The 14,058-nt window shown below is 49.2% G+C and overlaps 1 protein-coding gene across 4 annotated transcripts in view; it reads left to right on the top strand.

Moving 5' to 3' along the window:
• VPS13A (vacuolar protein sorting 13 homolog A) overlaps window positions 1-14,058 on the top strand; it is a 332,822-nt gene that overhangs the window by 168,327 nt on the left and 150,437 nt on the right. For all 4 annotated transcript variants that reach the window (XM_030566144.1, XM_030566145.1, XM_030566146.1 and 1 more), the window contains exons 40-41: window positions 985-1,077; window positions 10,677-11,027. In XM_030566144.1, coding sequence (XP_030422004.1) covers window positions 985-1,077; window positions 10,677-11,027 — 444 coding nt within the window. The remainder of the gene's footprint in view (window positions 1-984; window positions 1,078-10,676; window positions 11,028-14,058) is intronic.

Genomic DNA, 14,058 nt, shown 5'->3' with positions numbered 1-14,058 from the left:
TCTGTGCACTCTGCATTGGAATCTCCAGCCTTGGAGTCTAATGTGAAGGAATTGAGTGGGGGTCAGGGCAGTGCTGCCCTTATATAGCCATGGGAGGGGCTACATGGGCCAGAGTGTACAAGCACTGTCCCAGCGGGTGCTACCAAGCCAAGTTCTCTGACTTCAGTGCACTGGTTGCGTACACACCTGAGCAGTCTGCAGCCGTGTCTTAAAGATGGTAAGTAACCATTTTTTATGGGGACAGACTTCCAAAGGAGAAATAAATGAATAATCAAATCAGCTCTGTTTCCCTGTTCACCCTTGCAGAGTACACTAGAGTGTGGGAGATAATCAGATTCTCCTGCTCACAGTCCGAGTGCAGCATGACAAATCAATGCAAAAAGACAAGGTCATAGACTTATGTAGATGCACAAACTACAAAGGGAATTCTTCATCCTTAGAGGAGAAGGCCAGCAGTTCATATCAAGTTATAGAATCAAGTAGTTATGTAATATAGAGTAGGTGGCAGGAAGAGAGTGAAGTAGCATGATCCACACATGCTCCTTCACTCTCTTCCTGCCACCAACCAAGGAGATAAAGGGTAGGGCAGACCAGCTGACAAGTGTGATTCTGACCCCAAGTGGCAAGCAGGCTGAAGGACCATTGTAATGGCTCCGTGGATCTTACTACTCGAAGAATGGACATTTTCTGGTAAGAATGGTTACTTTTTCCCTATCATTCACTTTTGATATTGAGTGAGTAACAGTCTAGTATGGCTGAAATATTGTTTGCTCCATTTGCTTTTGTTTCTCTCATTTCGGAAGGAATGCTAATATTAAGAATCAAGTTTTTCATTTTAAAGAGCCACCAGAATTATCACTAGTAACTCTTTCCCTGAAATCTTCCTAATGGCATTTTAGAGGAGCTATTTTTCTAGCTAAGCATGTATTTTTACTTCAGTTACTATATATTGTTAGAGTTGACCATGAATTCTTTCTTATTTAGGTATTGCAGCCTTGTGATTTCTTCTTCAAAATGGTGCAGTCAGGTACTAATCCACAAATGGCTGACCTATCAATTAAATCCTTAACACTAAAGGTAAGTTGAAATGTAGTTTTTGTGTCCTGTCTTCCTCCTCCTCCTCCTCCCTCACTTGCTTTTAAAGTTATTGGTTTTGTTTTAAAATTTTGATGTAATTAAAATTAACACAATCTAAACACATTTTGTAGTCTTGCATCTCCTGTGACTTACTATGTTCAAACAAAAGAAGAAAAAGCCTTTCACATGTACTGCAGTCATGTCACTTCATTTTTATATGGAATATGGTGACTTCTGTGATAGGGTGAGTTTTGTCCAAACGTATTTCCACAAGGTATAGTTGCTTGTGAAAAGAAAGATTTAGCCATGCCACTAAGTTATTAGAAATTACATTTTTTCCTGCTCTTGTTTTAAGCGTGCTACAGTCATGCCCCATTCAGATTTGGTTCCTGTGTATGTATTTTAGGGAGCCACGTTGATCACCTGTGCATCAGTGGGAGAATTTTCTGGGTTGACAAATGGCATGCTGCAGTTGTGTTAATTTTCAATGATGCAGTACCATTGTGAAATGGAATCACTTGATGCAACCTCAGTTATGCAAATGATCCTACTGTCACCATTACATAATACACTGGTCACTGTTTAGGTGGCCTGTCTGGTTTGCTTTCTGCATTCCATCTCCATTTCCATACACTTTAGAAACGTGCACAGAGGACTTCTGGTTTGGGCAGCATGATGGTTGTAAGCTGTGTTAAAACAAATAACAAGAAATATTCTAGATAATGTCTCAGAATTTCAGCAATCAATAGGTGGATCTATTCACATCCAGAAAAAATGTCACAGCAAAGCTCTTTTTCATATGGGAAGCAAACCAAAGGGCACTTGGAATGAATGATCTTACACTAATGTTGGCCAAACTGAGTACATTTATCTCATCACGCAACTGCTACCCTTACCACATCTGAGAAGCAAAAGATAAGTGGGAGGAAACAATAATTGCAGTTGTCAGATGGTGAAGGCAGCCATAATTCTCAAACTTAGTGAAACACACACAGTGCCTATCACATCATCCATTAAAAGGTTGGACCTTGTAACAGGAAGCATTACTTGAGCCTGATAGCCCGATTACTGAAAGAGGAGTGTTAACAAAACAGGGGATACTCCAGGTTGGGCCATATACTTCTTTCCTCACTCTAACCATTCTCACCCTCAGTCCATGCTAAAAAAAATTCAAGACTTCTGTTAGAGAAGTGGTTACCAAACTTTGTTACTTCATGAACCACCTTCTTAAAAAAAGAGGTACCATCTGCAAATTTATCCTTTTTGTACGCATTTGTTTTAGGCCTTACTAGACTTAGGTATTTCTGGACTCAAATGCCTAACAAAGCCTAAAATGTTAGATCAGGGGTAGGCAATCTATGGCATGGGTGCCGAAGGCGGCACAGGAGCTGATTTTCAGTGGCACTGACACTGCCTGGGTCCTGGCCACTAGTCCAGGGGGCTCTGCATTTTAATTGAATTTTAAATGAATTTTCTTAAACATTTTAAAAACCTTTATTTACTTTACATACAACAATAGTTCAGTTATATATTATAGACTTATAGAAAGAGATCTTCTAAAAACATTTAAATGTATTATTACCAGCACATGAAACCTTAAATTCTTCGGGTGCTTGCTCATATCCATTCCAGTTAGGTGTGCGCGCGCTGCGTGCACGTTCGTTGGAGATTTTTACCCTAGCAACACTTGGTGGGCCTGCAGGGTGCCCCCTGGAGTGGCACCGCTATGGTGCTGGATATATACCCCTGCCGGCCCCTCCACTCCTCAGTTCCTTCTTACCTCCCATGTCGGTCGTTGGAACAGTGGAGCGCAGCTTAGCTGATCTCCACCTCCCTAGCGATTCACTCATTTCTATTGTATTTGTGTTTATAGTTCAATTTCTATCAGTATAGTTAGTGTTTAGTTATTAGTTCTGTAGTAGCTATTGTAGATAGTTAAGAGGGATTAGGGGCTAGCCCCTTTTCCCTCCCCTGGTACCGGGGCCCATGCCTGGTTCACCAGGCTTCAAACCGTGCTTGGCCTGTCATAGGCCAATGCCCACAGGAGACCCTCACGACTCCTGTCTTAAGTGCCTGGGTGAATCCCATCTGACAGACAAGTGCCGCATCTGTAAGGTGTTCAAGGCCCGGACTAAAAAAGAGTGAGACGTTCGCCTAAAACAACTGCTGATGGGAGGCAGCATTGACTCCCCAGTCCTCGGCACCGTCAGCAACACTGGGAACAAGTGCCTCCTCGGCACCGGAACGCACTCCAACAGCGAAGACTCCTCGACATCAGCCATCACTGGCCCAAGCTTCTCCCCGGCACAGTTCGCTCTCACCACGGAGCAAGAAGCACAAGCCTCCAGCGGCTGCTATATCTACACCGCAGTCTGAGCGCTTAGCCAAGTCGGACCGCACGGCACCATCAACTGCCGCGGCACCGACGTCCTGCGCACCGTGGTCCCGTGCTCACCAGCTCCCCGGCACACGCCATGGTTGAGCTTATAGTGCCCTCCACTCCGGAGTTGTTCTCCACGGCACGGGACTTGATTGCCTTGATGGAGCCTTAGCTACCTCAACCCCCGGCTCCACCGGTGCGGGTTCCTCAGTCCATAGGCAAGCCGGCCCTCATGAGACCTTCTTCGCCCGGTACCACGGAACGTTGCCGGTCCCGATCCAGGTCCCACAGGCATTCCTGGTCCCGCCATCGATCCCAGTCCCGCGGCCGCTCGCAGTCTCGGTACCAGTCGTACTCACGGCACCACTCGAGGTCCCGGTCGCCGTCCAGATACTACCGGCACCGCTTCAGATCTCGGCACCACTTGCGGCACCGGACTTCTCGCAGCCGATCTCGGCACGGCGATTCCAGGCACCAGTCGACCTCCTGGCACCATGCTGGTCGCAGGTCCCGATCCCACTCCCGGCACCGTCACGACTCTCGGTACCATTCCCCAGCACCACGTAGGGACGGTTCGAGTGGACGCAGAGACCTACATCAAACGGTCTCCGCTCCCCCGTGGCCGTCTCGTCATCCGTCGATCTCCTCCCATGTAGACACTGCATCATACGGGGATTCGGATAACCACCAGGGACCTCATCAGTGGCCCTTTTGGACTCCTTGGGCCTACCACCAAACCCAAGGTGATCTGCATATACCATCGCGCTCTGGCCCTTCTGAACATCGGGCATCAGAGACCACAATGAGCAGACCTCCCCCAGCGGGTACGGAGGAATCTCCAACACACGTGCCAGACCCACGAGATCCGCTGCCTCAGGACATCCCCCAAGACCAGGAGTTGATCCAAGACCCGCTGGTTCCCGGGGTTTCATCCTCTTCCTCCCCAGATGAAATGGTGGTGGGGACGTCTACATCTGGACCACCCCCAGTCGACCTCAGATCACACCAGGACCTTCTGCACCATGTCGCCCTCAATATCAACTTGCCTATAGAGGAAGTTCCTGAGGTGGATGACCCGGTTGTCAGTATACTGTTGGCGGAGTCTCCAACCAGGGTGGCCCTCCCCTTCATCCGCTCGATACAGGCTAGAGTGGATACCATCTGGCAATCCCCAACATCCATACCGCCCACAGCCAGAAGGGTTGAACGTAAATACATGGTGCCCTCCAAAGGGTACGAGTACCTGTATATACACCTCCTTCCTTGTTCATTGGTTGTTCAATCCATCAATGAACGGGAGCGCCATGGCCAGCAAGCCCCTGCTCCTAAATCAAGGGAGGCCAGGCAAATGGATTTGTTGGGGAGAAAGATCTGTTCCACAGGAGGCCTCCAACTCAGGGTGGCGAACCAGCAAGCCTTCCTGAGTAGGTACAGCTATCACACCTGGGAGGCAGTGGGGAAGTTTGTAGAGCTCGTCCCGCAGGACTCCTGCCAAGAATTCACAGCTCTCCTCGAGGAAGGTAAAAAAGTTGCGCGGACCTCCCTCCAGGCCTCGATGGATGCTGCCGATTCGGCAGCTAGAACCGTCGCCTCTGGGATTGCCATGCGGCGTATATCGTGGCTGCAAGTGTCAGGCCTGCCACCTGAGCTCCAGTACACTATACAGGACCTACCCTTTGATGGCCAGGGCCTCTTCTCCCAGAAGACGGACCCTTGACTACAGAGTCTGAAGGACAATCGCATAATTATGCGTTTGCTGGGATTGCATACGCCGCAGACTCAAAGACGATCTTTCCGGTCGCAACCTCAGCGCCCCTACCCCCTGCCTCGACCAAGGCAAGACTTCACCAGAAGGCGAGGTCATACCTCTTGCAGACGACAGTCTGGACCTCAGGGGGGTAACAATTCTGGTCCCACCAAGCCACCAGCGGGACCGAAGCCAAACTTTTGAGGGTGCGCCCGAGAGCCCTGTACCAATGACCTCCCAGGATCCTTTTCAGTTCGCCAACTGCCTTGCCGCATTCCTCCCTGTGTGGTCCCAGCTAACTTCGGACCATTGGGTCCTCCGCATGGTGGAGTCTGGCTACCGCCTTCAGTTTATTTCAGCCTCACCTCCTCACCCTCCCTCCTCATCCCTCTTCAGGGACCCCTCTCACGAGCAACTCCTTCTACAGGAGGTTTCGAGGCTCCTTGCGATGGGAGCTATAGAGGAGGTTCTGGAGGAATTAAGGGGCAAGGGGTTCTGTTCCAGATATTTCCTAATTCCCAAGGCAAGAGAGGGCCTCCGGCCTATCCTGGACCTGCGAGGACTGAACAAATTCATGAGAAAGTTCAAGTTCCGCATGGTGTCCTGGGAACCATTATCCCTTCCCTGGATCCTGGAGATTGGTACGCTGCTGTCGACATGAGGGACGCATATTTCCACATCGCGATTTACCCTCCACACAGAAGGTACCTACGCTTTGTGGTGAATCGTCAACATTACCAATTTGTGGTCCTTCCCTTTGGCCTCTCTTCGGCCCCTCGGGTATTCACGAAGTGTATGGCGGTAGTCGCCGCCTCCTCCCTCCGCCGTCGTCGAATACACACCTTCCCATACCTCGACGACTGATTTATTCAACGGACCTCTGAGGCTCAGGTCACCGCTCATGTAAATGTCATCAAGGGCCTATTCACCTGTCTAGGCCTGATTATCAATCTGGAGAAATCCATTCTGCTACCTATGCAGAGGATAGAATTCATAGGGGCCATGCTGGACCCAATCTTGCAATGGCCAGCTTGCCCCACAGCGGTTTCAGACTATAGTCTCGCTTATACAGCGACTAAAAAGCTTCCCAACAACTTCTGTCTGCACCTGCCTCGGCCTCCTCGGTCACATGGCTGCGTGCACCTTCGTTACGTAGCGCACCAGACTGCACATGCGTCCTCTCCAGACTTGGCTCGCCTCAGTCTATTGTCCACGCAGGGATGCCATAGACATGATAATCACAGTTCCACCAAGCGTTCTGAGCTCTCTCGACTGGTGGCTGACGCCCTCCCTGGTGTGTGCGGTCGTCCGTTCCATCCGCCACAGCCCTCGGTGTCTCTGACAACAGACGCTTCCTCTTTCAGCTGGGGTGCTCACTTAGGGCACCTTCGCCCCCATGGTCTTTGGTCCTTTCAGGAGCTGGTGCTTCACAGTCCGCGAACTGAGAGCGGTCCGACTGGCGTGCCAGACCTTCCAGCATCACCTACAGGGCCGTTGTGTTGCAGTTTTCACAGACAACACAACGGCCATGTATTACATAAACAAGGAGGGAGGGACGCGATCTTCCCCGCTTTGTCAAGAGGCGATGCGACGCGACTGTGGGACTTCTGCATAGTCCACTCGATAGACCTGGTAGCCTCCTTTCTCCCGGGAGTCTGGAACTCTCTCGCGGATCACCTGAGCAGGTCCTTTCTGTCCCACGAGTGGTCCATCCGTCTGGACATCCTCCTTTCAATATTCCGGAAGTGGGGCTTTCCCCAGATAGACCTCTTTGCCTCCCGAGAGAACAGGAAATGCCAGGCGTTCTGCTCCCTGCAGGGTCGCTCCCCAGGCTGCCTCTCAGACGCGTTTCTAATTCCCTGGGAAGGTCGTCTATTTTATGCCTTTCCGCCCTTTCCCCTAGTCCACAGAGTCCTGCTCAAGCTCCGCAGGGATAGGGACAGGCTAATCCTGATTGCTCCGGTGTGGCCGAGGCAGCACTGGTACACCATGCCGCTCGACCTATCTCTAGCGGACCTGATACCTCTGCCACTCTACCCGGACCTGATAACACAGGACTTCGGCAGACTTCACCACCCAGACCTACAGTCCCTCCACCTGACGGCATGGCTGCTGTCTGGCTAAACCAATCCGAATTGCGCTGTTCCACCCCGGTGCAACAGATCCTCCTGGGAAGCAGAAAGCCTTCCACTCGGGCGACATATCTTGCCAAGTGGAAGCGCTTCTCCCGTTGATGCACCCAGCGTAACCTTACTCCCGAAGGCTTATCGGTCCCCATTATCTTGGACTACTTATGGGACCTCAAGGAGCAGGGCCTGGCTCTCTCTTTGATAAGGTTGTGTCTGGCCGCAGTTTCCACCTTCCATCTTGGGGAATCTGGCAGTTCGATCTTCTCTCATCCTATAGTTTCCAGGTTCCGTAAGGGCTTGGAGCGACTCTACCCTCCGGTTAAGCGCCCTTCCCCTACCTGGGATCTCAACCTTGTATTAGCCAGGCTCACGGGCCCTCCCTTTGAGCCGTTAGCCACATGCTCGCTGCTGTACCTGTCCTGGAAGATGGCCTTCCTCATCGCTATCACCTTGGCCAGACGAGTATCGGAGCTTCGTGCTTTGATGGTAGACCCCCCCGTATACGATCTTCCACAAGGACAAGGAACAGCTGCGGCCGCACCCGACTTTCCTTCCCAAGGTGGTCTCTGCCTTCCACATTAATCAAGACATTTTCCTACCAGTCTTCTTCCCGAAGCCGCACACATCGCTCTGGGAACAACAACTACATACCCTGGATGTCCACCGGGCCCTCGCTTTTTACATTCAGAGGACCAAACCTTTCAGACGCTCGCCTCAGCTATTTGTAGCAGTCGTGGAGCGCATGAAGTGCATGCCTGTCTGGTCCCAGAGCCTCTCATCCTGGGCGACGTCCTGTATCCGAACATGCTACGACTTGGCCCGCATTCCGACTGGCCATCTCACCGCCCACTCTACTCGGGCTCAGGCCTTGTCTGCCACTTTCCTGGCCCATGTTCCCATCCAGGAAATGTGTCGCACAGCTAGCTGGTCTTCCGTCCACATGTTTGCATCCCGCTATGCACTGGTCGAGCAGTCTAGAGATGATGCCGCCTTTGGCTCAGCGATCTTACATTCCGCAACATCTCGCTCTGATCCCACCACCTAGGTAAGGCTTGGGAATCACCTAACTGGAATGGATATGAGCAAGCACTCAAAGAAGACAGTTACTCTCCTTTGTAACTGTTGTTCTTCGAGATGTGTTGCTCATATCCATTCCACACCCGCCCTCCTTCCCCACTGTTGGAGTAGCTGGCAAGAAGGAACTGAGGAGCAGAGGGGCTGGCAGGGGTATATATCCAGCACCATAGCGGCACCACTCCAGGGGGCGCTCTGCTGGCCCACCGAGTGTTGCTAGAGTAAAAATCTCCAACGAACGTGCACGCGGCGCGCGCGCACACCTAACTGGAATGGATATGAGCAACACATCTTGAAGAACAACAGTTATAAAGGTGATTAACCATGTTTTAGAGTGAATAAGTGAAGACTCGGCACACCACTTCTGAAAGGTTGCCGACCCCTGTATTAGATTATAACATCTATTTTAATCATCTGGGGTTTGAGACAGTGAATCAAAAAGCACAGTGAAGAAGTGATGACAATTAGTCTTCATGTTACTTAGATTATAAGAAAAAAATATGTTAAATGACATCTTGATATATTTTGGTATGTCATGGAAGCAAATCAGTGGCATGACTTTAATTTATCAAATTTCAGTTCTTATCAGGAATATAGTTGAACAGAAGCCAAACTTCACTATGCTATGGGTCATCATCTGGTTTCTTGGTGTTACTTATCTGTCAAAACAAGCAAAGTGGCTCATTTGTCCAACCTGGAATTTTTCTGTCGTTTTTAAGGCCCTTGAATCTCCTCTTTGGACTTCGATTTCGCTCTAGTATCTGTTGGTCAAAAACCTGTTTTGTGCTGGCCATTATTTCACCTCAAGGGACCACTGATATATCAGTCTTAGACAAGCATTATTATGTTTTCCACAGTGTTTGTCATCCTCATTCCCATACTTTTCTTGACAAAGGTAAATGTAACTTTCCACACTTTCCAAGAGATTGTTGTCTTCCTTTTTGTCTGAGTCCTCAACTCCGTAAGAAAAAAAATGATGGAATAAAAGACACTAGAAAAATGGTTGAGACTTACTTGAATCAAATTTAGAAAATCATGTTTTTCTTATCTGAAATGTTTCTTTTATTAAGCTATTCAAGTTATCTGTAATAGTGCTGCCAACATCTTACATGGCATTGTGAAGGCCAATTTCAGAGGGGATAAAAACTCATGCAAAAGGTTCCTCTCCAGTTTTATGGGATGGGCGATATTGGCCAGCACAAAAGAAATCTGCAAGGCTCTACTTAGTCTTTTTTCAAAGCCTTTATTCAGTACTACAGGTATGATCTGTTTTTTATTCTACAGAATCATCCTGTCAAAGTTAGAATCAGGACTCACAGTTTGTCAGACCACTCTGTTTATTAGCGCAGCGCTCCGCCAATAACATTCAGAATATGTGAGTGGCCATGCAAGGCCCAAACAGTCTTATTTATACAGATAAAAGAGCGGGAATTTAGACAAAGGGACAAAGAAATCAGAACAGTAAAATTCACCTGGGGCACAGCATGCATATCGTATTTCCTTACTAACTGTTATTGATCTAAGGCTAATGCTTCACCAGTTGCCCTTAAACGGTGCAATTGTTCTATGTTAATGTCTGTATTCCTGACATCTGGTTGCAACATTCCAACAACTTTGCTTAAAGGTACAGACAACATTTCTTTAATCCTTTCTATTCTTACTATATAATTCATTCTACTTTCACAATCCCTTGGCAGGAAGTAATAGTCCCAAAGTGAACTACAGAAGCCTTGTCATTGAGAAAGGGGAAACTCATTTTCTGTCATTTATAACTGTTTCTTTCCCTCCCGATTATTTCTCCATACTGCTCACCACATTCCATTTAGAAATGGGAAAAAGGTCTGGAAGACTTGTTTAACTATTTTCTGGATTTGAACTCTCCTCCAGTCTGCCACATCTCTGAAGCATGTACATAGTTATGTTGTTTTGAGATTACTAGCTAGAGGTTTCGGTCTTACACATATTTGAAAGCTGTTCTGGAAGGCAGACAGAAGGGGAATGGCTTCACCCCAAAGCAAGTCTGAACTGTCTTTAGTGTATGGAGAGAGAGAAGTAAAGCATGTGAGTGCTGAAATGAGGGAGAGTCAGTCCCAAAAAGAAAACAACCAGGTGCTGTAACAAATATTCATTATAATTTTGAAACTGAAAGCGGTAACTAGTCAGTTCTAGAGATTACTTTAAAAAGTGGTTATTGATACTCCATATACTTAGTTCCTTGTTTTTCCATATACCCAACAGCACTGAATAATCAATTTTTTTCCTCTCATAGGTTTCACCCATTATCATAAATACAGTGATTACTATTACATCGGCACTTTCTCCAACTGCAGAGACTTCAGAAGAAGAGATCAGTCCAATTCCTCCAGACCTATGGGATAAGAAAGATATAAAAAATTTAAAAATGTGGTTTCTTGAAAATGAAAATGAAAATAAAAATACAACAGCTGAGTTGGTTCTCACAGGGGAGACTTTAAATATGAGAATTGAATCAGTCATTGTAACTCTTGAAGCTGGAGTTGGTCACAGAACGGTACCTATGCTTTTAGCAAAGTCGTCGTTTTCCGGAGAAGTCAAAAATTGGAGTACGCTCATCAACCTCCATTCCCAGCTTGAACTGGAGGTAAGGATATAATATGACACTTTTCCCAAAAGCAGGTGTACTAAAGATTATGAAACTGACTTGTTACTTAGACAAGGCTTATGAAAGAAACTTTTGACAAGTAAAGGTGATATTTTTATCTTGCAGTTAAACTTCGGGGGAGGGGAGGAATGCCTTGTGGAGCACAACCTTCCATCGTTCACTATATGCAGGGTCCCTTGTACTTCATTGCAACAACCCTAAGTTATGGAGCAATCCTAAATTCCCTGACAACGTTAGTTTATTCTATCACAAAGTTACTACCCTTCGTTCCCAGCCTCTTCACGCTACACGCAATTGTGGCTCATAATTGAAAATACTTATTGACATGAAATTCATCAGTTATTTTAGATAGGAACTATATCTGAGCATGGATTTTTTTGCTATGTTTGTTTGCATTCCTGTAATGCCTATAGATTCAACCAAGATCAGTTCTTCGAGTGCTTGCTCATATCGATTCCAATTAGGTGTGCGCGTGCTGCATGCACATTAGTTGGAAGATTTTTACCCTAGCAACACTCGGTGGGTCGACTGGGTCACCTCCTGGAGTGGCGCCATTATGGCGCCGGATATATGCCCCTGCCGACCCAACGGCCCTTCAGTTCCTTCTTACTGCCTGTGACGGTCGTTGGAACTGTGGAGTGCGGCTTTGCTGATCTCAATGTCCCTAGCTACTCGTAGTTCTTTGCTGTTTGTTGTGTGTATAGTTCAAGTTCTTGTAGTTACAGTTAGTATTAGTTAGTTAGTGTATATAGTTTAAGGGGGGATCGGGGATTAGCCCCTTTTTCTCCACCCCGGTACGGGCCCATGCCCAAGGCACTGGGATTCAAACTGTGCTCGGCGTGTCAAAAGCCGATGCCAATAGGGGATCCCCACGACTCCTGCCTCAAGTGCCTAGGTGGATCCCGCCTTACTGATAAGTGCCGCATCACAAGTTGTTTAAACCAAGGACAAAGAAGGAGCTGAACTTTCGATTGAAACAGCTGCTCAGTACCGAGCGCCCAACAGACCACTTCTCTAAAGAGCACCCCTTCGGCCCCGGACCGCTCCGGTACTGAGAAGGAGTCCCGGCACCGACATCTGCTCGGCACCACTCCTTGTCCCCGAAACCGAGGAAGCAACATAGCATTCCAGCTGCTTCAGCTCCACAGAAGGAGCGCTCTTTGAAGATGGTTCATCCGGCACCGTCCTCTGCCACGGCACCGTCGACTGTGGTACTGCCGATTGCGGCTCCACCGAGTGCGGCACCTTCGATTCCGGTCCCACAAGGGCCGTTGAGTCCGGTGCCTGACAGCTCCCCGGCTCATGCTGTGGTTGAGCTTGCCCTCCCTTCTACACTGGAGACCTTCTCCACGGCAAGGGAGCTCATCGCCATGACCTAGTCGAAACAGCCTCAACCCCCGGCACTGCCAGTGCTGGTCATACAATCCATCGGAAAACCAGCCCTGGTAAGGCCACCTTCTGTTGGTCCAACAAAGAGACATCGTTCAAGATCACAGTCTCACAGACGCTCTCAATCACACCGTTCCCGCTCCCGGTGCCGCTCGCAGTCCTGGCACCGCTCTCCATCACAGTACTGGTCGCACTCGCAGCACTGTTCGACATCTTGTTCACCGGCCGGATACTCCCGGTACTGATCCGACTCATGGCACCGCCCTTGGCACCATGTATCCCACAGTTGCTCCAGACGAAGGGGCTCGAGATCCTGGTCGACCTCCCAGCACCGCTATGGTGGAAGGTCCCGGTCTCGCTCGTGGTACCGTTATAGCTCCTGGTACCGCTCCTCGGTACCACCCCAGGATCGAGCATCCAGAACAGTGGCGCCTTTCCAGGGTCTGTCGGCACCGCCGTGGCCATCGAGACGCACATCGGTGTCATCGCAGGCTGGTAGCGCATCCTATCCTCAGGAGCGTGACTCTGACGTCCCCAGCCATATATTCCCAGAGAGCCAGAGCCACGAGCAAGGGCCTCATCACTGGTCCTTTTGGACACTGTGGGCATACCACCAGGCCCAAGGTGCTCCATCAGTGGCTCCACGGTCGGCCCCGTCAGAACACCTGGTACCGGAGGCGACAGTAGCCCCCCCCCCCCCCCCCCGAGCACAGATGAGGCTCCGATACCATCTGCAGACACCCAGGTTCCACCTGACACAGATGACGCTCCTCAAGTGCAGGAGCCCCCACAGGACCCCTGGTCCCGGGCCTCTCTTCCTCCTCCTCCTCCTCCTCCTCCTCCTCCTCCTCCTCCTCACCTGACGAGGCGGTGGCGGGAACATCCTCCTCAGGGCTTCCACCAATTGATCTTAGGGCCCATCAAGAGCTTTTGAGACGAGTGGCTCAGAATATGAACTTACAGGTGGAGGAGGTCCCTGAAATAGAGGATCCTGTCATGGACATCCTGTCGGCTGATGCACCTACTAGAGTGGCTCTTCCATTTATCCGCACCATACAGGCTAATGCAGATACCATTTGGCAATCCCCAGCCTTGATTCAACCTACAGCAAGGGGAGTATAGAGAAAATATATGGTCCCCTCAAAGGGGTATGAATATCTCTACATTCACCCATCTCCTTGCTCTTTAGTGGTGCAATCGGTGAACAAGAGGGAGCGTCATGGCCAGCTAGCCCAGGCTCCTAAGTCAAAGGAGGCTAGATGCATGGACCTCCTAGGCCGCAAAATATACTCTGCCGGGGGTCTCCAACGTAGGGTGGCAAATCAACAAGCCCTCCTAAGTAGATATAACTTTAACACGTGGGTGTCCTTGGGGAAGTTTACAGAGCTTCTTCCCCAGGAATCCTGTCAAGAATTTACGGCCCTACTTGAGGAGGGTAAAAAGGTAGCAAGAACCTCTCTCCAAGCCTCTGGATGCAGCAGACTCTGCAGCCAGAACCCTGGCGTCAGGGATGACGAGGCGTATCTCCTGGCTTCAGGTATCAGGCCTTCCCTCTGAATTACAACAAACTATTCAGGATTTGCCCTTTGAAGGCCAGGGCCTGTTCTCAGATAAAACTGAC

The sequence above is a fragment of the Gopherus evgoodei genome, chromosome 6 (genome assembly GCF_007399415.2).
Source record: "Gopherus evgoodei ecotype Sinaloan lineage chromosome 6, rGopEvg1_v1.p, whole genome shotgun sequence".
NCBI classification, from domain to species: Eukaryota; Metazoa; Chordata; order Testudines; family Testudinidae; genus Gopherus; species Gopherus evgoodei.
This window is presented reverse-complemented; position numbering and strand designations above follow the sequence as displayed.